At 37.0% G+C, this 26601-nt stretch overlaps 1 protein-coding gene across 1 annotated transcript in view; it reads left to right on the plus strand.

Moving 5' to 3' along the window:
- Window positions 1–6911: 6911 nt before the first annotated feature.
- Window positions 6912–26601, plus strand: part of LOC121861528 (synaptic vesicle glycoprotein 2B-like) — a 32218-nt gene continuing 12528 nt past the window's right edge. The window contains exons 1-6 of the mRNA XM_042359361.1: window positions 6912–7244; window positions 7982–8087; window positions 10975–11107; window positions 16110–16285; window positions 18037–18115; window positions 18580–18766. Coding sequence (XP_042215295.1) covers window positions 7046–7244; window positions 7982–8087; window positions 10975–11107; window positions 16110–16285; window positions 18037–18115; window positions 18580–18766 — 880 coding nt within the window. The 5' untranslated portion in view covers window positions 6912–7045. The remainder of the gene's footprint in view (window positions 7245–7981; window positions 8088–10974; window positions 11108–16109; window positions 16286–18036; window positions 18116–18579; window positions 18767–26601) is intronic.

The following is a 26601-nucleotide window of genomic DNA, read 5'->3' on the forward strand; positions in this document are numbered from 1 at the left end:
CTTCCTCCACCACTCACTGTCTTGTCAGCTTTCTGGAATTCACGCCACGCCATCTCGAGAAACGAAAAACGTCTGTAGCTGTCGCCTTCATTGATTTCACTAAAGCGTTCGACCTAGTCGACCACAATATAATCAAAAACAAAGCTATTGACCTCGGGCTTCGGAGAAGTCTCATACCATGGCTTACAGACTTCCTCAGTGACCGACGCCAAGCTGTACGCTTCCGAGGGGCTGTCTCCACCTTTCAGTCACTCACCTGTGGCGTCCCCCAAGGCACCAAGATGGGACCACTCTGCTTCCTTATGCTCATCAATGATGCCCTAAAAGAAACCCCTGCTCGCTGGAAATATGTCGACGACTCCACCATTGGGATCAGCGTCAACAATTCTCCAACTGTCTGCGCCCTCCAGGATTCGTGAACAGTCTCCAAAACTGGGCACAACAACCATGTCACCATCAGCATACCCAAGACCATGGTTATGCACATCAGCCACCTCTCCTCCGACCTTGTTGTCCCACCTCCTTCCATTACCCTAGGTCCGAACACACTCCAGGTTGTAGATTCCACGAAGCTCCTAGGCGTCACCATAGACAACAAACTAAATTGGAAACCACACGTCAGTGAAGTTGTCAAAGCCTCCAGTTTCCGTCTCCACCTGCTCCGCCGACTCAAGTCCCTCGGAGTTCCTGCACACGAGCTCCTCAGTGTATACACAACATTCATACTTCCCAAGCTCACCTATGCCTCCCCCACCTGGTCTTCCTCCCTAAATGCCACACAACGTAAACACCTAGAAAAAGTGCAGAAGAGGGCATGCAAGATTATTCTCTCCCCTTCCTACTCCACATATCAAGAAGCGCTCAACACACTGACCCTTTCGGCTCTCACTGACCATCACCACGACCTCATCTACAAATTTGGTAAGAAGCTCCTACACCATCCCCGACACCGGCTCCTACTACCACCTGACATCCCCTGTCCGAGAATTGCTGTTCGACACCACAACCGCATCCAGCCCATACGTGCACGAACTGATCGCTATAAGAACAGCCCAGTCCCAACCATTGTAAAAATTATCAATAACATGTAATAAATCAGTGTATTCACTCCCGGTAAACACTGCTCCTTACACTGTCACTATGTTGAAATGAACTGTAGTTTGAACTGATCCCCATCTAAGTTATTATATGTCTTATTTGTGTCACTTATGTTACTTGTATATTATTTGTAATTCGTAACCCATTCCCCAAATATGTAACTGTATATTTTCAGCCTTCTGGCTGCCAAGCTCTTTCAATAAACCGTTAATTATTATTATTATTATTATTATTATTACACACACACACATGCTATAAGAACAGCCCAGTTGCAACCATTAGAATGTTTTTAACAACTTGTAATCAACCAGTATATTTATTCACTCCCAGCCAATCTTACCTTTTTGCACTGTCACTGTTGAAATGAGCTGTAGTATATCCTTCTCCCCACTTAGTTATTATATATCATATTTGTATCTTTTGTGTTATTTGTCAATTAAGTGACCCATTCCCCAATTATGTAACTATGTTTTCAGCCTTCTGGCTGCCACGCTCTTTCAATAAACCATTAGTTATTATTATTATTATTATTATTATTATTATTATTAAAATGCATACAAATAAATAATAATGGGGAAATCCTCTCACAAATACCATAATAAAGAACACGACAACAAAATGTAATGTAGAAAAAATGTGAGTCTACCCTCAAGTCAACTCCGTGCTATGTTATTAAAGTTGAGTTGGTTGAGTTGCCATACGGCGCCAGCGCCAGCTAGGTTGATACGTAGATCAAACTTACAGAATTTATTTTGTGTCCTGGACTCCCGGCTGTAAACACTAGCGAAAACAATGGCGTCCCATCTCCTCTTGTGTGACCATATTATTATTCATTTATATTGTATAAGGTGCATTCAGAAACATTATTTAAAGAATATAGTACGCAATTTTCATTACTTGTATTGTTTTGGGGGGGAAAAGAGGGTAAAAAGCCACACAAAAGATATGAAAAGGTCACACTTGGGAACACATCCCATTATTATTGCTTTATTTTAATGGTAATTAATGATTCGCGATAAGACGATTCACCTTACACTGCAATATTGGAGGTCACATTACCTTCGTTATTCGAGTCTTTTCTGCAAATAAATTTCTTTGGTCATAAAAAAATAAAGAAAATAATAAATTACCTCTCCAATGGAATTTACAGATTGTTTTATATCCTATAGAACCTAAGTTATTAATATTTTAAACTGCACTAGGTCTTTATGGACACCCTGTATATATATATATATGTTTTCTAATGCACTTAAATGAATTAATCTTATTTTCTTCTTGGCACAGGCAAAACATCTACCATAGTTTCATTGGTTCGGCTGATGGTTTCTCTGGGATTATCCGTACTCCTTACCAGTTATACACACACTGCTGTTGATAATATATTGTTGAAGCTCAAGGTAAGTTGTTATAAAAGTGATTATTTTAAGTATCATTATGGAGTAATAATTGCCTCTTGTGGTATACAGTGGTCCCTCGGTTAACGAATGGTTCGGTTAACAAAATTTCGGTTAACAAAATTTCGGTTAACGAATTACCTTCCATAAGAATCTTCAATTCGGTTAACGAACAAAAATTTGATAAACGAAATCCTTACGAACATCACGTTTTGTTGTGAGCATCAGCTGATGGGCTAGTCTGCCAATTCAGGAATCTGTTCTATGTTTACATTCTTTTCTAGTGGAGTAAATATAAAAAAATTGTGTTCTTTAATATTTGTGCATTTTTTATACTAAAATTATTGGTCATTCAAAAATTTAGCCATCCAAGCTCTGTCTACATAAAGTTTTTCAACTATTATTTTTGGCTCGATATATGTAACTTTATTCATTTATTGAAACTCATTTACATGCATACACTGTCCTAAGGGCAAAGCTGTACTGTACATGTAATCAAAATAATGTACAAAATGAATACTAATATTTTAATCTAGTGCAAACTATTGCATGTTTACATTCAAATTAATCACTATCTTATATGAATAAGAGCAACGTAAATTATATTCTCCCCGGTCACTTCTATGAAATTATATAAGCAAAAAACAAAAACTCAATCTAAAGGACATAAATAAACAAATACCGTATATACTCGTCTATAACCCCCACTCGTTTATAGGTCGACCCTGATTTTTTGACCAAGAAATCGTTAATTTACGATATTCCTCGTTTATAGTTCGACCCACGTTTTTGAGGGTATTGGAACAACAAAACCTTCACTAAAAACACTCTACGTCCTATAAACTGAAGCTCGCCGTGCCTGAAACACGAGTGCCGAAGGCAAATTGTTTACCATTTATTATTACGTACGACACTTTACACTGAAACGCGGGTAGTTTCAACAAAAATATTGTATATTTCCATTCAAGTATTTATTCAAGTCAATTAGGAGGGAATATTATTGTAATACAACAGGTTTTTAACTAAACCATTCGAAAAGCGAATACGGTAACATCTTTTGAACGAAAGAAAGCGAAAGTCATTGTTTTCGTCACGATTTTATCCCACTTTCCACTGTAATACGTACGTAATTTCAGCAAAAATATTACATTTCCGTGAATGTATTATATCAAGCACACTGAATAGAATATCATTGTAATATAACAGAATTTTAACCGAAAACTATTAAAAAAACGAGTAACATCTCAAGAACAGAAGCTTAGGTAAAGTCTTTTGTTTTCGTCATGTATTTTATCCTATTTTACATTGAAATACATCACGTTTCAGCAAAACTACTATTTATTTCCGAGAATATATTCATTCAGGCGCAGTTTAGGTAAAATATACATGTGATGTAATAGTTTTTTTAACTGAAAACGATTCGAAAAACACGTACCCTCTAGCCCTGTTCAAGGAGAGGACTGGGAGAAGCTGTTTGGTGCTGCAGACGATGACAAGGAAAATGATTTGGATGGATTTTAATGAAAATATTCAAAAATATGGTATCGTATTATTTATTCAAGTCAATTAGGATAGAATATTATCGTAATACAACAGTTTTTAAACTGAAAACCATTCAAAAAGCGATTACGGTAACATCTTTTGAACGAAAGAAAGCGAAAGTCATTGTTTTCGTCACTCCACTGTAATACGTACGTCATTTCAGCAAAATATTACATTTCCATATTCTCAGAAATAAATAGTAGTTTTGCTGAAACGTAATGCATTTCAATGTAAATTAAGGATAAACTACATGAAAAAAAAGACTTTACCTAGCCCGATGTTCAAGAGATGTTACTGCTTTTTAGTAGTTTTCGTTAAAGTATTTTATATTAGTGATATTCTATTCATACTGTGCTTGATTTAATACATTTACGGAAATGAATTTTTGCAACCACGCTGATGTCAACACAAGCGTGGTTACAGCGAGACTGACTGAGTGAGGGAGAGCTATGTGGCGGTGTGAGGTTATGGAGCGGGCGGTGTCCTGCGGTTCGTGCTGCCATGCGAGTTGAATTAAGATTTGAATGTACTTCAATTACTTCAATGTACAGAATATCCGCGGGGCAACCACAGATGCAAATCCGCGTATTATAAACCCGCTGCGATGTTAAGGGCCGACTGTACTGTATTAATAAAATAATAATAGTAATAAAAACGTGGCGCCTGCTGGACCACCACTCCGACCCTGGCGGAAACACGATGATCCTCCCCATACTGGTCAGATACTATGTGTTAAGGAATATGCTTCCTTACTTAGGCTTTTCTTATATCATTTCTCACTCTTGACCTTTTTTCCCCATTTGGTTTGCGCCCGAAGGCTGAAAATATACATTGGACGTAAATGACTTATTACATACATTGGTGGTTTAACAAAAGCCTTCATTAGAGAAAGGTGAAGGAACATACAGATTAATGTTTACACACGTATATCATGTGAGCTGAGGTGTTGAACAGCAGACACGTAGTGTAGTAACTCCCTCACAGATGGTATTATGAGGGGTTCATGTGGAGTACTAGTTCCCTCACAGGTGGTGTTATGAGGGGCTTGACATGGTGTAGTAATTCCCTCACAGATGGTGTTACGAGGGGCCTGATGATGGAGTAATTCCCTCACAGATGGTGTTATGAGGGGCCTGATGTGGTGTAGTAATTCCCTCACAGATGGTGTTATGAGGGGCATCACATGGCATAGTAATTCCCTCACAGATGGTGTTATGAGGGGCATCACGTGGTGTAGTAATTCCCTCACAGATGGTGTTATGAGGAACTTCACATGATGCTGTAGCAACTCATTCACTACGTGGTGTCGTAGCATCATGGGGACACCACGTGGTCTGTTGCCACAGGACTTCACTCACTCAAATGGGTGAGGTGTGGTCCCAGGCCTCTCTATCGTGGAGTCTCAGGGGAATTATCACTGGGTACCTGGGACCTCACTGTGTGAAGGTTAGCTTGGGTAAGACTCAACTGTAACTGCCGAGTTGTTTTTCACTGACTTAAGCACTGTTCACCACTATTCAACACTGGTTCCATTCCTTTCCCAAATGAAATAGTAACTTCTGGCGAGAACTTGTTGATATTCCGGTGGGGAGGAGGGTTCAGGGGAGGGAGTTGGTGTGGGCCAACATAATAGTTGACGTGGCTGCTGCTGAGCAGCTCCAGGTGCATCTGACCCGTCTTGACCCGTCGGTGGTCAAGGATGAAGTGTGAGTGTAATAATAATAATAATAATAATTAACGGTTTATTGAAAGAGCTTGCAGCCAGAAGGCTGAAAATATACAGTTACATATTTGGGGAATGGGTTACGAATTACAAATAATATACAAGTAACATAAGTGATACAAATAAGATATATAATAACTAGATGGGGAAAAGCTCAAACTACAGTGCATTTCAACATAGTGACAGTGCAAGAAGTAGTATTTACTTGGGAGTGAATACACTGGTTTATTACAAGTTATTGATAATTTTTACAATGGTTGGGACTGGGCTGTTCTTATAGCGATCAGTTCGTGCACGTATGGGCTGGATGCGGTTGTGGTGTCGAACAGCAATTCTCGGGCTAGGGATCTCAGGTGGTAGTAGAGCCGGTGTCGAGGATGGTGTAGAAGCTTCTTACCAAATTTGCAGATGAGGTCGTGGTGATGGTCAGTGAGAGTCGACAGGGTCAGTGTGTTGAGCGCTTCTTGACATGTGGAGTAGGAAGGGGAGAGAATAATCTTGCATGCCCTCTTTTGCACTTTTTCTAGGTATTTACGTTGTGTGGCATTTAGGGAGGAAGACCAGGTAGGGGAGGCATAGGTGAGCTTGGGAAGTATGAATGTTGTGTAAACACTGAGGAGCTCGGGTGCAGGAACTCCGAGGGACTTGAGTCGGCGGAGGAGGTGGAGATGGAAACTGGAGGATTTGACAGCTTCACTGACGTGTGGTTTCCAATTTAGTTTGTTGTCTATGGTGACGCCGAGGAGCTTCGTGGAATCTACAACCTGGAGTGTGTTCGGACCTAAAGTAATGGTTCCGAGGCAGAGGGCAGATTATTGGCCCTCACCTGTATCACTTGTATCAATTGTATCACTATCCACCACAGAGGCTTACAGGGCCTCTTTGTCAAACCCCTCAAAGTCCATATAAGTCCATATCCTCAATATAATTATCACTATCACTGACTTGGGCCGGCTGTAGTGGGTGGCGGGTGAAGAACTCAGTAATGTTTTGATGACTGGGCGAACTTGTGCGCATCGTGCCCGCGCCGCTTCCCGCGTATATGAGTAGATGAACCGCGTTAAGTGAAAGTTCGGTTCTGGCGAGGCACCGCGTATATGAGAAATCGCGTTAAGTGAAACCGCGTTAAGAGGGATACAACTGTATATATACACTGTATTATGTTTCCAGGTAGTATCTAATATTTTTTTTGTATCTTTATTGTCATGGTCAAGGTTACATACTTGAATTACATTTCCTCCTGTGTTTCTTAGTTCTGTGTCTAATATAGTTTCAACTTTTAAGATAAATGATTTATGGAACTCACACAAAAGATGCTAAATATGTACAGGTACCAGGTATTATATTTTATTTAACCTCTCTTAGTGTGGGTGGAAGCATCCCTTTAGTATGGGCGTACGTCAGTGAATTTCAGCCTCCCAACAAACGAGGTGGTGCGTTGAGTACCATAGCTACATTCTGGATGGTTGGGAATATTCTTGTTGCAGGTGTGTGCTATTGAAAACCTCATTACTGTACATTACTGTTTCTATATTTTTTTTAATTCACTATATTTGTGCCTTAAGGATTCCCTACTTACCTCCCATATGTTCAAAATTGGTACACAGGGAATTTAAAATGTCCATTGAGGATGTCTGCTGTTTTAAGGGTTAATGAGGCTCTCCGTTATGACCCAAGTTTATGCCGTACCCCACCACCACCACTAAGTTAGTGATACATTGTGTAGAATGTTGGACAGAGTAGCATTTATTGGATGTCCTTATTTAGATACGGTATCAACCTTTTCATACACAGTATGTTTATTCATACAGTGAAACCACCATATATCGGACTTCTCTCTCCTTATAATCAATTAGATGGAGGTTTCACATCTGATGGACCTTGATACAATGGAATTTCCTCTACACAGTATCCTTTTAACCCTGAAAACCAAAAACCCCAAAAACTTCCAATAGCCAGGAAGAAGTATGTATTTACATAGCTTATTTTATATTTTGATATTATCTGAATATAATATCAAATTTTGTTTATAACAAATTGATTAAATCATATACCAGACATATCCATTTCTGCATTGTATAATTTTTTAATTCATTTCAACTAAAGTTTCAGAAAACATATAGAAAATGAATAAAATATTTGCAGATAATTACACAAACCAATACCCAAATTAAATAGATGTGTCACTCTATTAATATTTATTTTTTTATGCTCATTCTTACAGTATTTGGTCTTGTGATAATTCCCAGCGACATTGGCTTTGTGAGTCCAAACTTTTCTTACAACTCATGGCGAATCTTCCTCACCGTGTGTGCTCTTCCTTCACTCATGTAAGAAATGACATTCACATATTTTTAATTTTTCACATTTTATTTTATTTTGTTAATTGACTATCTTTATATGTTGTAGTGTGAGAGACCCATCAGTAACATCAGAAATAGAAGATATAGTAGACTTACGTAGTGATATGACTGTACCCTCATTAATTAAAAAAAAAGAGGCTCTGGATCACTTGAATTACCGAAAAATCAACTTAACTGAGTTTGGAATATTTTAGCATTATTCAAAAATTTCCTAAGTTTTGTGTTTGATTATTCGTTCGTATTCTGTTCAGTTTTTGCACCTGGCCATTCCTTGGCTGCCACATGAAATAATCTTTATGATCACTGTACTGTGCAAGCATAAATACTTTTTCAAATGTACCGGTACATACAGTTATAATAAAGGAAATAATACAGTAATATATAAATGTAACACTGTGAGGTGAGCTCATGAAGGGTGAGGTGACGAGGCAGGAGGTCAGGTGACAAGGAAGGGGTGAGCTGATGAGGCAGGTGGTAAGGTGACGTGACAAAACACTTAAACAGCACACACATTTTACTTTATTATTTCTGTTTTTTAATTAATTAATACATGATGGCTTCAATTGGCTTCATTTGCACATAGACAACTGATCAGTTAATAAACCAGGGCATTTGGAGAGACATTATACACTACAATAATATTTATTAAATTCTGATAAAAGTGATATCTCTGTTAACCCGAACTATTGGTGCAGAGCACTTCTGGGAATGAGAGATTTATGGGTAACGAGACGACTCTCAAAGCCTAAAAAAAAAAATCCTCATCCCTGGAACTTTCCGGAATTTTCCGGGCACCGGGAACATTTTCTCGGAAGTTCCAGAAATTGTACATTACATCATCTCTTGAACCTGGAAAGAAATCTCCCTTCCCCGGAATTTTTCCGGGTACCGGAATTTTCCGAATGATGCATTATTTCATCTTTCAAAGCTGGGGAAAAAAATCCCCCATCCCCAGAATTTTCCGGGACCGGAAAATTTTTCTTGGAATTTCCGGAAAATACACCTGATTTTCCTCTTTCCAACCTTGAGAAATCCACCATCCCTAGAATTTTCTGGACAATTCCAGCTTTGGGAACGATTTTCCAAGAAAATTTAAATTCCGGCTATTGTAGAGTTCGGATGAATAATCTCAAAACAACACATGTCTGTCTACATAAAGTTTTTCAACTAATATTTTTGGTTCAACATGCATAACTTTCTTCAATTATTTTTGCTCATTTACATGTACACACTGTCCTAAGGGCAAAGCTGTACTCTTCATGAATCAAAATAATGTACTAAATGATTACTGTACTAAAAATTTTGTCTAGTGCAAACTATAGCATGTTTATATTCAAATCAATCACTATCTTACAAGAATCCCAGCAATGTAAATTATATTCTCCCCGGTCATTTCAGTGACATTTTATAAGAGAAAAACTTAGTCACTCTTGAGGACTGATAAATAAACATGCACTTGACCTTCGGTGCCAACTGTCAAATGTCACCTCCCTCCCTCCCTCCCTCCCTCCCTCCCTCCCTCTCCTCCATCTTCACAGCCAGGGTTTGGTAGTTTTAGGCTTACAGTTTTTATCTTATATAATATCAGAGACTAAAGTTAGGAGAATATAATTTGCATTGCTAGAATCCTTGCAATGCCAAAATTTGATTTATGACAATCCGAATTAAGGAGGGTACAGTGTGCTTACCAATATTAAAGTACAAGACTATACTATAAAAGTTTGAGAACAGGAGGAAGTTTACATCAACATATACTGTACAGTAGAATTTTGAAGGATTACAATAATTAGAGTAGAGGAAAGTGTAAATTATATTTAAACAACAAAAAGTTCTTAGGTAGGAGAAGATGCAGAAGGGGTTGAATAAGGGTAAGAAATGTAGGTACTATACTATACAGGTGTTCCTCTACTTACGAACGAGTTACGTTCCTGAGGCTTGTTTGTAAGTCCAACTTTACTCTTGTAGATAGCAAACATATTGTAAAAAATTTAAAGATTATGGATATTTAGTACAGCTATACCCTTTAATACAGCCTTAAAACCTGGCTCACTCTTCTCCTCTTCGGTAATGTTTGTTCTATCTGGAATTTTCTTCAAAATAATCCAGTCTCATCCACATTAAACACCTGTTCTGGCAGGTAACCTCCCTCAGTGATGATGTTTGTATCCCTGAAAGTTTGTAAGTTGAACGTTCTTAAGTAGAGGAGCACCTGTTCATCTTTGGTACTCTTGTGCTGACCGTTTCCCTTACCAGGTGTTATTACTGTACTGTATATTAGTCTAACAAAACATTGATCTTTGAAGGCTTATATCCAATATGGTAATCAAGTCATCCTATTACCTCAACCAGATAACACAAACCAAGCTCACAGTACAGTTTCATCTTTTACATTTTCATTTCTCTCTGGTCACGAAATGGGGCTGAGGTTCGTTTCATTTGAAAAACAAAAAATTATTCCTAATTCTGTCCCTCTAATAATACTGTAGTTTTTTCTGTATTCTGATAATACTGATCGTGTTTGTGTCCAAAATTGCGTATGTAGCTTTGGTAGGAATCAGAAATTGTGTAGGTATGAAGTATGAATCCAGTTAGTTTATTCAGTGTACGTATTTCTTAATTACTGTGCAGTACATGAAAAGATATATGTGATCAGTACTGTTTGAGGATTCTGTTCTTCCATCTTATTCAATTGGGGAATGGACTTCAGTTGATAGGTAATGTTTTCTCTAGGTACTTTTATTTTTAGCCTTCAAAAACATATGAAAAATATTCATCTTTATCTTTACTAAGCCTTCTAAGAAGCTCTTATACCATTTGAGTCATTCTTTGACATGAAATACCTTTTTTCTTTCAGTATTGCCATAGTAATAATATGGCTCCCGGAATCTCCCATGTATTTACTACTAAGAGGCCGCCATGACGAAACTATTGCTGTTCTACAGAAAGTATATGCTCAAAATAACAATAAATCACCAAAGAAATACCCAGTAAGTTATTATGATAATGTAGTAGATTGTAAAGTTTGATATTATAATATTTCAGTATTACCTCTCTTTACCCAAATAATTGGTGAGCAGCCAGTTCAGTATAGGGAGTTTTTTGGTGTAAAATTAATCCAAAAAACTTGTCCAATACAGTTGAACGTAGATTTAAAGCGATTCAATTTAAGATAATTGATTTAAAACAACACCCACAATTAAGGACAATGTTTTAATTTAAGGCAAATCTTTCTTATTTTGCGCGAGTCAATCTGGCGCATCGTATTTAAAATTTTGCGCCTAATGTTTCTCTGGGCACGCTACACTGTCCTAAGGGTAAAGCTGTACTGTACATGTACTCAAAATAATGTACTAAATGATTACTAAAATTTTGGTCTAGTGCAAACTATAGCAAAGCTGAAGAACATAAATAAGCAAATAAATATTTCACTAGACCTTCGCGCCAATTGTCAAACATGTCACTGTCACTTCCCTCCCATCTACCCAGCCAGGGTTTGGTGTTTTAGGCTTAAATTTTTTATCTTATACAGTATAGTCTGGATTTACGCGGCTTTTGTTTACACGTTTGGTCATTTACGCTGCACCTTGCCAGAATGAAATGTTTTAATTACGCGGTAAATTTCATCATTTATGCGGGTGAAGTATAATTTGTTTATTTACTGAAGATATTTGTTTTTAGCTCATAAAATTCATAGAAATTACCTGGCCAGAATATAATTTACATTGCTGGAATTCTTATAAGATGGTGATTAATTTAAATATAAACATCCTAAAATTTGCATTAGACATACAAATTTTAGAACTAATTTAAGAATTTTATTAGAAAGAGCAAAAATTTTATCTTTTGTGCAAAATATATGACATTTACAAATTATTGGCAGTCTTGCACGGAATACAGCAATGTCAATTAGATTATCCTAACTTTAGTCTGAGGTATTATTTATTACTAAACCTAAAAACCTAGTGTTTTCACCCAAACATTTCTCAGAGAGGGAGGAGCCAGCGAGCGTTGGAAGGGGGGGGGGGGAGTTGAGTCCATTATTTGAATGGACATTAACCGGCGACTGTTTTTCTCTTAAATATTAATTGTGTACATACCATCATAAAATTAAGATGTTATTTTTACTACAACATACGTATTGTGTCAGAAAAAGTGTAGTTTGGGGGTCGGCCCAGTCTCTATTTCAATTAATCCCATATGTTCTGTTATTTCGTTTACGCGTTTCTCATTTTACGCCGACCTCCACAGGTTCAATTGACCAGGTAAATGAAGACTATACTGTATAATGTCACAGACTAAAGTTAGGAGAATAGAATTTGTATTGCTGAAATCCTTGCAAGACAGTGAATAATTTGAATATAAACGTCATATATTTTGCACAAGAGATCAAAATTGTAGTACATTAGTGTACAGTAGGTAGTACATTTTATAATGTAAAGTTTTTCAACTATTTTTGGGTAGATTTACATAAATTTCTTCATTTATTTTCATTCATTTACATGCACACACCATACTAAAAGAAATAAATGACCGAAGTGCAAACCTGTAGTGTAGACGTGTACTAAATTGAGTATGGTACTAAATTTGTTATGTCTAGTGCAAATTATAGCTTGTTTATATTCAAATTAATCACTATCTTATAAGAATTCCAGCAATGTAAATTATGTTCTCCGCGGTCACTTCTATGAAATTTTATAAGCAAAAACCAAAACTCAATCTAAAGGACAGAAACAAACAAATAAATACTTCACTAGACCTTCGGCGCTAACTGTCAAACGTATGCCTCACTTCCCGCTCCCTCCCTCCCTCCCCTCCCTCTGCCCAGCCAGGGTTTTAGGCTTACAGTTTTTATCTTATATAATATCTCAGACTAAAGTTAGGAGAATATAATTTGCATTGCTGGAATCATTGCAAGACAGTGAATAATTTGAATATAAACAATAATGAATCTTTTGTTCATATTCTTAAGGTAAGTGACTGTTTCCTTGAGTGCGCACGTATACATTGGCGTTCCACTATCAGTCTCGCCTTTTTTCTTTAATATCAGTGGTTACTTCTACTGTACGTTAAATAACATTAATTAAAACATACATATTTTTTACATTCATTTTACTTCAACAACAACCAGCGTCTTATTTTCTTCAGTTTCAAATGGTTAACTGAATTATGGGTGTAAGCACTGACAACAATGTCGTCTCTTATCCTCTGCTGTGTTTTAATATTCTACGTATCATTAATGAATTGTATTGTTCATTTCGCATATAGAAAGATTAATTCAATCAAATACATATTCAGTAATAACCAATAATGAATCTTTTGTACATATTCTTAAGATAAATGACGCTGTTTCCTAATATACGTACATATATTTTGTTGTTCCCAATCCATCTCACTTTTTTGTTTGCCATTAGTGGTTAGCTACTTCTATTGTTCCATTTATTAACATTAAATAACATTACTTAAAACAACTATATTAAATTTTTTACATTAATTTTACTACAGGGTCTTATTTTCTTCATTTTCTTATGTAGAACCATCGTCCCGGACTCCCGGCTGTAAACACTAACAAAAACAATGGCGTCCCATCTCCTCTTGTGTGACCATATTATTATTCATTTATATTGTATAAAGTGCATTCGTAAACATTATTTAAAGAAAATAGTATGCATTTTTCATTAATTTTAGTGTTTGGGGGAAAAGAGGGTAAAAAACATACAAAAGATATGAAAAGGTCACACTGTTAATGCATCTTATTATTATTGCTTTATTTTAATGATTCACGATACAATGATTCAACTTACACTGCAATATTGGCTGATAGATATGTTGGAGAAATGATTATAAAAAGTTTGTTATCTCTGCAAATTTATTTTTTTTAAAAAGAAATTGAAATTTTTCTAGAGAACTTAATTGTTTGTCATGTGCGTTCCGTCTTTCTTTGTATTTTTTTAAAAAAGAAATCGAAATTTTTCTAGAGAACTTAATTGTTTGTCATGTGCGTTCCGTCTTTCTTGGGTTAGGTTAGGTAGGGTAACATTAGGTTAGATTAGATAAGGTACGGTAAGCTTAGTTAAGGTTAGGTTTTGTTAGAGTAAGATACATTTCACTAATTTTGCTGCAAAAAAAAAAAAAACTACTGAATGTATTGGATAAAAAACCTATGAAGATAATTTTTTTCTAAGAAAAAAAGGCTTTACCACTTAATTTTTACCCCCGTTTTTTATTAGGTTTGATGAACTCTTTTAGGTTAGGTATTATTTAACTCTGAGTCATGGGTGCTTCTTGGATACTTGGCAGAATAACTTGTTATAACTTGGTCCTAGCAAAGGAAGGAGTCTTGGCAAAAATGTTCACTTGACCTCATAATTGGCTTTCATTACTGAAGGATATTTACAGCTTTACCACATTAATAAGGTCTCTCTGCAAGTTTACTCAGTCATAAAAAAAAAAATTGTACCATAAATGTGGACAATAAAAATCTTATATTTTGGTACTATTACTTAAACAGTTGTAAGAAGACAAAAGCTGCGTCTCTTCCATTCTGCAAGAAATAGAAACACTCAAGCCTCTTCTTATTGTAAAAAAAAATGAACTAAAAAGACAAACGTTAATATCGTATTTTAGTACATTGATGTACAAAACATTTTCTTCATTATTCTATGATAAAACAAGTCTAACAAGTATTATTACAACATATATTATTAATTTTTTTTATGCTATCTGGAAATAGCGACTACAGTACTATATCCGGGTTGATCGTGTTTCAGCAACTCCTTAGGTGCTGTAAGTTATGGGCTAGATTACGGGCTCACTTATGGAGTCCACTGCCAAATATTTGTTTTGAGTATACCGATCGGAGACTGTAAGTCCAGTTACGTGGTAAACAAAGAGATACAAATCCTGTAAATGTTTTTGAGTATGCGACCCTAGGGCTGCAGCAAGGGAGTTGGGCTGATCTTGATATTAACCCCACCTGCATCAAGTAAGGACTTCCTTGGGTTCCAAGCTTGAATGTTTAGCAGGCAGATTGTTGAGCCATTCTTTTATGGCTTTTTTAATATGTGATTTTAGATTTAATTCTTTATTTTGCCTTTCTTAGCTAGATATTTTTTCATTTAAAAGTACAGTTTATTTTTCCATATTTTTGTCTTGTGTATTTGTTCTCAAAGTATTCTTGTCTCTTCCCCTCAGCTGTAAAATTGAGCATTAACCCATAAGCCCCGGGTTAGGGTGCCACTGGCAGTACCCCCCACGCTGGGGTAAATCGAGAAAAATCACAACTTTTCCAAAAATAATTTTTAACCTTTTTGAATGATAAAACAATAAAAAATAAATAAGAAAAACTATATAATGACCATCTAGAAACTTCCTGGCAGTGCTGAGGGAGGGATATAAGGGAACAGTGTTGTTTTGACAGCTGACGCTCGTGGTCACTACTCACTTAGCGGCCATTTTTTGCTTGTCTTTGTGTCTGGGATGGCCAGTAATACATGTATTTACTGATCATAATTCTTATTTCCTATAAATAATTCATTTATAATGTTTTATTTGCAATATTTTTCATAAAAAGTGCTCGGTAAAACACACGCAGTCGGTCGCCAGGCTGTCTGGCTGTCTTTGTGTTTGGTAGAGCAAGTAATGCATAAAATAATAATAATTCCACAAATAAATACATTTGTAACATAATCTAGCATTATTTTCCAGTAATACTACACTACAATACAACTGCTTGTACACTACTTTTAGCAGTATTACTTTGATACAACATGATAAATGGACAAACAAAGAAAATTAAACAAACAAAAGTAGATACAGTACTTACATTCAGGAAGCTTCCCTGTGGCCGAGCGTGTGGCGTGACAGGCAAATAGTCACACGGGAAATGGCGCACGTCTTGGTACGTCACCCGGGGCGCACTAGTCGGGCGTTTTAGTACATCACTGGGGGCGTAAGTGTTAAGCCCTCTAATGATGTGCTTTTTTTTTTCAGGTGACTTTAATTAACACTTCCGGGCTAAAAATTCAGGCAGACATAAACCAAAGTTTGTGGAAGTCATTTGTAATGGCCTTCTATCAGACATTTCGCCAGACAAATGCTTTGTTTGGTCGTTCTCTTCTACGAGTTACCATCATTATGCTCTTGATAAACTTTGCAATACAGTTTGGGTAAGTATAAAATTATTATTATGGCCCTTTTTCTTAAAATTTATGTACAGGTGTTGACCGTTATATAATGGATCTACAGTATATACAATCGATCAGTTTTACAAAAATTAACACCATTTATCGTTATGCAAAACCTAATAAATACATAAAAAAAAAATATTTTATAAGATATTTTTATTAATTTCTTTATCTAAACTATTGTGTATTATAGATTAATGTGTGACAATGACATGTATATATCGACAACTGTTGACTCTGTTAAGTGATTCTGCTTCCTGAGAGACATTCAGTGGAATTCTTAATACTGTATACTTCTCAAAGTATAGTACAGAAAGATACACTGTACAATACATTATATTTTGCAACTTATATGTGCTTGCATATTCTTATAATATGGGAATAACACACACACACACACACACACACACAAAATAATGGATACCCCTTGAGATCGAGGATGGACAGCCCAAGGGCCACCTAGGCATGAATTTGTTTAAGGTGCAGAAGCTGTCGCCAACACAACAACCACACACTAAGTTAACGAGTTGTATGACCCAGTGTCAAGGAACAGTCTGAGAAGACCAGACAACTCGCCAACTGCACTGGGTAAATTGATAAACATCCAGGTCCCCAATTACTGCTGGGTAGACAGAGGCAAATGGTTTAAAGAAACTTGCCCATAGTTTCACCCTGCTCGGGGATCTAACTTGGGTCCACTCGCTTGGTAGGCGAGCATGCTGACCATTACACCACAGGCCGCCACACACACACACACAGTACTTTTCCTACATTGTCACTATGAAAAAGTGATCCTCCTTCTGCCACTTATAGTGACTGCTGGAGGATCGCAACCTGCTTCTGTACACGTCCATTATATGTGTGTGTACAGGGCAGGGTGAAAATATGGACAAGTTTCTTTATGCCATTTGCCTCCGTCTACCAAGCAGTAATTCGGGACCTGGATGTTAACTGATTTGCGGATCGTGTTCCGGGCTAATGTTTAGCCAGTGCAGTTGGCAAGTTGTCCAGTCTTCTCGGACTATTCCTTGACACTGGGTCATGCAACTCGTTAACTCAGGGTGTAATAGTTGTGTTGGTGAAAGCTTCTGCACCTTAAACAAATTCATGCCTAGGTGGCCCTTGGACTGGCTATCCTTGATCTCAAGGGGTATCCATTATTATTTACTGTACCTTACATGATATTATCATTTAAGGTACAATGACTAAAAATAAATCTGGATTTTGTATAAATTTAATGTTTTTTATGTCTATTTATAAATTATTTGGGTTATTTATATGTTATTTAATCATTATAGCAGCAGTTTATAAAACCTGTTTAGGCTCTTCAGGAAATGGAACCTACTTTTCCCTCATAAGTTATTAATATCAGTATACTATCGATCGCTTAGCGATGATCTTTTTAGGTCCCTAATCCCATCGTATAACGGTCCACGCCTGTACAGTATAGAAATATGGTGGATTAGTTGAGTAGATGAATTTTAGTTGTGATGAAGAAATTTTCATAACAGATTTCGTTATATGGTAGATAATAAAATTTGACAATCATGTGCATAAGAAGGATATTAAATGTGAACATAAAACAAAATTTAAAGAGTGGAAAAGAATAGGAGTTACAGAAAGAGTGAATGAATATACAGTAATTTCCGTAGGTACCTTTCATAAAGTTTTATCGTGAAATACCTTATGCAGGGCTCAAATTATGCAAGGAATATATCTTTACTTTAAAACAGGTACTATGGGCTCTGGTTATGGTTTCCAGAGCTTTTCAATCGTCTTGAACAATACTATGATGAGCATCCCAATGAAGAGGTACCTTATATTTTTTGTTTTTTATAATCCCTTTCATGCTATAGTGCTATTTGGTCAGAATCAAGGGACATATATATGTTCTCTTTCATCAATTGTTATCATCCATTCTTTCCTTATTACAAAACAGATGTAACTGTAGTACTTTGCTATATTATTCCCATCCACCTCAACAACCAAATCATTTGTTTGCTTTACTCTTGCCTCTTGATATAACCTATAGTCTGTTCAGTGTGAAAATGTCACTCTCGGCCCCGTCCAGCAATATGACATATGGTTTCGTGATTGGATAATGTGGCCGTATCCTCTCTGGAAGCAAATTTTAGTCAAACTACAGTTTTTCATTAATTATATGTTTTACAATTGGCCAATCACAAGCCAAGAAGAGAGAAAGAGGGTAGGGCCATTTGACATTTCCATAATGAACAGAGCAGTACTTTACCTCCCATTTCCATGCTTACTCGCAGGTCAGTGTGTGTAATCTGGCCCACTACCATGGAAACTCCACTGTTACCCCAAGTTCTTGCGATTCTGATAAACCAGCAATAGACCAAAAAGCTCTTATCAATACTCTCATCACTTCTGTAGCTCCCCTGCCTGCTAATTTGTGGACCATTTTCTACATGGACAGACTTGGAAGACAATTCTTTTTAGGTATGTATCAGAATTTTACCAGTAAAACCTTGATAACTCGACACGTATGGGGCTCTGGCCTTGCTAAGTTATCCCAGATTATGACTTATCAAGGCACTATCCTACCCCCATATGAAAAATACAACAATAACAAATTATTGGCCAATATTTGCAGGGCCGGATTAAGAGTTTGTGGGGCCCTAGGCCATTATAAATGTGGCACTTAATGGGATGGATTCAAAGATGTACCTTCTAGGGGGTCATGGGCCTGCTCTCCTGGGAATTTTTTAAAATAACCCCTACACCCCGGGCTAGGGTGCCGCTGGCTGTATCACCCACGCTGGGGTAAATCAAGAAAACTCAACTTTTCCAAAAATAATTTTTAACATTTTTAAATTATAAAACAATCAAAAAGAAGCTAGAAAAACTATATAATGACCCTCTAGAAACTTTCCTGGGGCAGCAGTGGCAAGGGATATAAGGGGATGGTGTTGTTTTGACAGCTGACACTCGTGGTCACTACGCACTTAGCGCCCATTTTCTGCATGCCTTTGTGTCTGGGATGACCAGTAATGCATATATTTACTGATCATAATACTTATTAAACAATTAATTTATAATATTTTATTTCCATTATTTTTCATAAAAAGTGCTTGGCAACACACACGCAGTCGGTCGCCAGGCTGTCTGGCTGTCTTTGTGTTTGGTAGAGCAAGTAATGCATAAAATATTAATTATTTCACAAATAAATACATTTATAACATAATCATAGCATTATTATCCAGTAATACTACACTACTTTTAGCAATATTACTTTGATACAACATGATAAAATTGACAAACAATGAAAATTAAACAAACAAAAGTAGGTACAGTACTTACATTCAGGAAGCTTCCCTTTGGCCGAGCGTGTGGCGTGACAGGCAAATAATCACACTGGAACCTGATAACCCACACTGGTCATTCAAACAATGCAGCGAAAAGGCGCATGTTCTGGAACGTCAATCGGGGTGTAGAGGTCAAGGTCCTTTGAGGCTGCAAATCCTGCCTTCTGAAGGGGAGTGCAATGAATGGTAAGGTCATCTTAATTGGTATATGATATGAGATATGTGGCAACCTGTGGTGTAATGGTCAGCATCCTCGTCTCGCAAGCGAGCGGACCCGAGTTCAATCCTCGGGCAGGGTGAAACTATGGCCAAGTTTCTTTATGCCATTTGCCTCTGTCTACCCAGCAGTAATTGGGAACCTGGATGTTAATCGATTTGCGGATCGTATTCTGGGGTAATGGTTCGCCAGTGCAGTTGGCGAGTTGTCCGGTCTTCTCGGACTATTCCCTGACACTGGGTCATGCAGCTCATTAACTTAGGGTGTGGTTGTTGTGTTGGCGACAGTTTCTACACCTTAAACAAATTCACGCCCAGCTGACCCTTGGGCAGGCCATCCTCGATTTCGAGGGGCTTCCATTATTATTATTTATGATATGAGATATCTGTAATCTAAAGATATTTTTTGGCAAAACCAAACTTTCTGTGAGGCTTTTTGTTCTCTGTATTGGATGAATGAAACTAATTGTCAAAAAAAAAAAGCAATAAAACAAGTGAAGTGAACCAGAAGAACATGTGACTATTATATCACGCAGTAGAATAACATAATGATACGCCTATCCAAGTACAGTAATGTGAAGAAAAAAAAATCATTTGGCAGCTCTCTTACGTGCTTTGCTGCGAGCAAATTCATTTATAACATGTTCAAAGTTAAGTGTTTGGGTAATATCTGATTCAATGGTGAGAATAGAAAGGTCGCTGAGTCTGTCTTGGGAAACAGAAGAACGTAATCTCTTTTTCACACGCTTGATAACTGAAAATGAATGTTCTCCTTCTGTGTTTGCTGCTGGCTATGTCAGGTAAATTCTCAATGCTATTTCAACATTTGGAAACACTTCAACAATATCCAATCCTCGAATTTACTCCAACATCATCTGAGGTGATGAAAGATCTTTCTTTAGTTTTGAGAGGTGCCCAGAGAAATGAATCATCTCATCAGGAAAACTTTCTTCCAAAACTGTGTAGTACAGGTTGTACCTCTCTAGTCCGGCAACCTCGGGACCTGACTGGTGCCGGACCATGGAAATTTCCGGACCATGGAAATTCACCCTTTTCCTGGATAGATAGTGACTTGTGCTTACGCTTGGAAGCACTAGCACCACTTTCTCTGCTTCATGGTCTCTTTGAAGACATATTGAAGGGTTAAATGTCGTACAGTAGCTTCTCAAATTTCGCGAGTTTTTAATTCGACGTTTTCTATTTGAACACACAAAAAAAAAACATTTAAAAGTTTTGACTGCGGAAACTCGAATTTCGACGGGTTTGAACGGCCCACCAACGTTCAGACGATGTGCACAATCGTGTAAACAGCGTCATTTCTCTTATGTACAAAAGATTCATTTTTGTTTATTACTGAAAGTCTTTTTGATTGAATTAATGTTTGTGTGTGCAAAATGAGCAATACAATTCATTAATAATACAGTCAACCCTCGCTTTACGCGGTCCCACATTCCGCGTTTCCACGTTTACGCGGTACCCTGCCGAAACCGTAATGCTCACATTCCGCGGTGCGTGTACCCCTTTACGCAGAGAGCGGCTGGCGAGCTGCGCCATTTTTGGATCCAAACCTCCCGCCCTCTCCCACCATCCGCCATGTTGTGTAAGCGGCGCGAGCAGGGTGCGCACAAGGTCACTCAGTCATCAAAACATTACCGAGTTCTTCACCCGCCACCCACCACAGCCGGCCCAAGTCAGTGATAGTGATAATTATAGTGAGGATATGGACTTATATGGACTTTGAGGGGTTTGACAAAGAGGCCCTGCAAGCCTCTGTGGTGGATAGTGATACAAGTGATACAGGTGAGGGCCAATTGATATTTCTCTTAATTATTAATTGTGTGTGCATACCATCATAAAATTAAGATAATATTTTTACTACAACATAGATGTGTGTCGTCAAAAAGTGGAGTTTGGGGGTCGGCCCGGTCTCTATTTCAATTAATCCCATATGTTATGTTGTTCACTTTACGCGTTTCTCACTTTCCGCGGTACCCTGTGGGTTGAATTAACCGCGTAAAGTGAGGGTTGACTGTAAATAATAATGGGAAAATCCTCTCACAGATAATCAGAAACAAATTTATTAAAAATGTCAAGTCCAACTAACCAAATGTCAAGTCTACTCCTTGCTTTGATATAAATAAAGCACAGAGTAGACTTGAGGGTACGCTGTCTTATTTTTAATAAATTTGTTTCTGATTATTTGTGAGAGGATTTTCCCATTACGGTGGTCCCTCGGTTAACGAACGCCTCGGTTAACGAAATTTCGGTTAACGAATAACTTTCCATAAGAATCTTCAATTCGATTAACGAACAATTATTCGATTAACGAAATTCTTACGAAAACATATCATGTTTTGGCTTGCTCATCAGCTGGTAGGTTAGTCCGCCAATACAGTAATCGGTTCTAGGGCTTACATTCTTTCCCATTGGAGTAAATATCAAGAAGGTTGTGCTATTCAATATTTTTTCAAGTTTTATATTAAAATTATTAGTCGTTTTAACACTTATTTAACATAATTGCAGTACAGAGAACTAGTTTTTGGTGCGCCCATCAGCCACTTCACTCACCCACCAAGGCGTATGTTTGTGTCTGTTCAGTGGAGGAAACATCTTGCTTGTGGGTCTCTTGAACACAGTATTTTTAAATTTTTACAGTACAATTATTGGTCATTCTGAATTTGATTTAACATATTGATAATATAAAGCACAGTGCAGTGTTGATTTAAAGAAAATAATCTTCAATTACACCTTAAAATTTTATTGGTGAAATGACGGCGTCAAGCATGTGTCCCCTGGAAGGTGATTTCTCCTCTATCCCCACTTCCTTCCCTTCTCCTCCACCCCACTTCTAATTCCCATCATCACCAACAACCTGGAGCCTTCTACATACACACCTCAGAGTAAGTGTACTTTACTGCATTTTTTTTTTTTTTACTTTGTCTGTACTTTTTGGTGAGCTGGAACCAACTACCCAATATCCCATTGAAACATGATTCGGTTAACGAACGACCTTCTGGAGCGAATTGCGTTCGTTAAACGAGGGACCACTGTATTATACATTTGTATGTGTTTTGTGTGTGTGTCTACACACACACACACACACACACATATATACAATACAGGTAAAGGAAATTACTGTCTCCAGAACAAATGTCTCCCTGTCCAGGCCACAAAAATGTCGGCAACTTTAAAACTACCTGCAGACATTGTTGGGTACATCCAGGGTGTCATCCACAAATCATAGAGGACCACAAAATAAAAATTCGCAAATTGTCCGGGCGTACTGCACAGTACCCTTGTTAATTTGACAAAAAAGGGTTCTGAGTTACTCAAAATACCAAAAAAATCCAGTGCTTGAGAGATGGTGAGTTCTGGCAACATTATTAGAGAAAGCAGGAATGATCAACTGTGTACCGCTCTGTAAACAAGAGACTGTGAATATTCTACAGCGCAATTGCTCATCTAGGATTGAGTGTGGGATTTTGGGGGGAAAATTAATTATTTTTCAGTAATGTTTTATTAACCCAACACCAAATGAACCAAAATAATATAGGAATTATGATGAAATTGCATGCAGTCATTATAATGGGATTGCTGGCTGACGAACGTAAGGTGAGATCTAAACAGCACCCCCCTCTTTTCCTCTCTGCTCAGCCAACCCTAACCAGCTATGTACCCAAATGTTGATTTGTATCGAAATATAATTCATATTTTATTCCCATACAGTAATTCATTCATCTTAATCCACTTCATAATATATTCCTATGATAATATTTTAGATTATTGCACTGTGTATGATTTGACTCGATAAATCTCTGTCATGTTCTCTGATAATATTCTTTCTAGTACTGTACATATAGTATTAAACGAAACATGTTAAACCAATGTGAAAAATGTATAGTAATATAACTAAGTAAATCTATATATGGTAGCTAAACTCAAAAATCAATACAGTAAACCCTCGAAGATTTGGACCCGGTAAATCCGGATTTTTGTAGATTTGTCCAAAATTTGGGGGTTCCGGGGGCTAAGAAGCATTCCCAAAACAAAGCAAAGCAAAGATCATCTTAGGCTCGTGTAAATAAGATGTCAGTGCGCAGGTCACAGGTGCCCGAGGCTAGAAACATAAACAGAGTTGTGAATTGTTGGTTGTGGGAATACTATTTCATTCACTCTAGTAATGATACAATGTTTTTTATTGTGTTATCTTAGGTAAGTGCTTGGTTTATATAATTTGTTTATCACTGTGCCCTTCACCATTTTCAAATTAGATTAAAATGTATATATTTCTCCCATACCTATTTCGAACGCACTCCCGGAAAACTGGTTCGAGTAAGGAGAGTGAATGAGGGCTAGTTGAGCGTTGTCTGCAGTTGTAACTCTCCTCGCTCCCTGCCATATTTCACTGGACTTATTGTTATTATTAGTGTTTACTGATATAATAGTGATTAATCATGGCAATTTAGCCAGGTTAAACTCGTCACTGTAACCACCAGGCTATTGGGCCAAGCTGTGAGGTGTTATGGTATGTGTTACATCTCATATTTTTGGGTAGATATACAGGGTACAAACTTTCTTCATTTATTTTTACTCAGTTACGTGCATACACCATTCTACAGTACATACATATTGTGAAAAAGTTAAAAGAAATAATTTTCCGGGCAAACACGTAAAGGGAATATACATTTCTTTGCACACGAGTTAGCTGGCTCAGTGAGGGAACGAAAGGAGTGCAGAGAGTGTAGGGGGTAGGAAGTATTGTTAGAGAATCGGCGTCCCAGCTGGTCTCCTTTGCTATGATGAAGCAGAGAGTGTATGCAAATGGTGACTGTGTTAAACTTTCATTCGGCTTATATTTACTAATTTGGCAGTATAGTATTTTTATACTTGTATATTATTATCGTTTTTATACATTTAATAAATTCACTGGAAGATACAGACAATCAACTTTTTTCGACAGGTGGTCCCCCCTTTTAGTTTGGATCTTTGAGGGTTTACTGATTATTTTCAGAATTAATAGTGCGGTACAGTAATTACAAGATTCGACCTTGAGTTTGTGAGTTTGACCACCTTACATTTTGTACGTTGCTGTCACCCACACGGCCACACGGCAGGTGAGTCAGCTGTTCAGTGCACAACCACACACACTTTAATGTAATAGACTACTTTATAAAGGTTGGCTTGGCTAATTAACAGTTGTAAAACCTTGATAAATCGGACTTCAGTGTATCAGAATTCGCATTTTTTGGACTCTGAGGTGGTCTGGTCACCAGAAAAAATATATATATTTTAAGAAATAGGGAAGTTTAAAAAAAAATTATGAAATGAACAACACTTATTAAATGCATACTGTACAGTGGTGTAATAAGATTTGTTATAGGCCTACTGAGAACTAAGACACATGAGTATGTAATAAGGCTGGAGCAGATCGGATGTTGCCACATTTGTCAGGTTTATTTATTGATTCAGTATTATATTCTCATATGATTGGCTTCTAATGGTTTATTGTTCATCAAGATTAATATTACATCTTCAGTAATAAAGAAAAAATACAACACTGTATGTAATTTGTAATATGACTTGAAAATAAAAGGATGAGCAGTACTGTATTAGAAGGTCTTACAACAGGGTCACTATAACACACTATAGTATTTGATATGAAGATACCTTCCTAACAACATTATTTACAGTGGGGTATGCTATAACAAACGGATCCTACTATGAATATTCCTATTACGAACGGTTTTACCTATAAAATTGAGAATGCTATAACGAACGAAACTCCTACAACGAACATTATTTAAAAAAATTTTTTTTTTTACTAATTTATTGTTTTTTTATTAAAAGTATTAATGATATGCTTTATTTCAGGGGTCTAGATGCATATTTATGCACTTTTTTACAATTTTTATAATTTTATATTATATTTTTCAGTGTTAAGTGGTTGTATTTAGGGGCCTGGAACGGATTAATCCTATAACGAACGAATGCTATAACGAACAAGGTTCTAGAACAAATTAGATTCATTATAGCATACCCCACTGTACTACCTTTGAGTGAGACATGTTGACTCAATTTGGCTACTTGTACACTTAGACAACTGATTAATGAATAAACCAGGGTGCATGCAGATACATAATACACTTGTACAGTAAGTCCTCGTATAACGTCGCCCCCGCTTAATGTTGTTTTGGTACAACGTCGCTACTCTTTAGGTACCCAAAGAATTCTGTTTCATTTTTTTATTGTTGATGTAATGTTCTTTTAATAACCTTGTTGTTATACACTTAAAGACCTTAGTTGTTGAAGTGCAGTAATAACATGACAACAACTGATTTTCTTTAACAGTTCAGATAAACAGTTTTATCTCACCCCCACATATACAGTACAGTCGGCCTTTAACATATGCGGGGGTTACGTAGTAGAGATACCCGTGGATGTTAAAAATCCGTGTATTTTTGCTGCCCCCAAAAAAAAAACCCTGGCCCCCCATGTCCTTATTTACGTATATACCTGTGTGTAGTTCGAGTTTTTAAGACCAAATTATTTGGCAAAAAATTGGGGGTCGACCTCTAAACGGGTAATAGTTTCGTTAGGTTGAAAAATATTTACCTATTAACTACCAGTAAACAATGGAAACGAGTAGCACAGGACAATGTAAAACGTATTCATTTATTAAAGTTTATTTATAGATACTGTACATTTTTGTTCATTACAGAAACATCAATCTGTGACGATGTATTTTCATTAAAA

Source organism: Homarus americanus, unplaced genomic scaffold (assembly GCF_018991925.1).
Source record: "Homarus americanus isolate GMGI-L3 unplaced genomic scaffold, GMGI_Hamer_2.0 scaffold24260, whole genome shotgun sequence".
NCBI lineage: Eukaryota > Metazoa > Arthropoda > Malacostraca > Decapoda > Nephropidae > Homarus > Homarus americanus.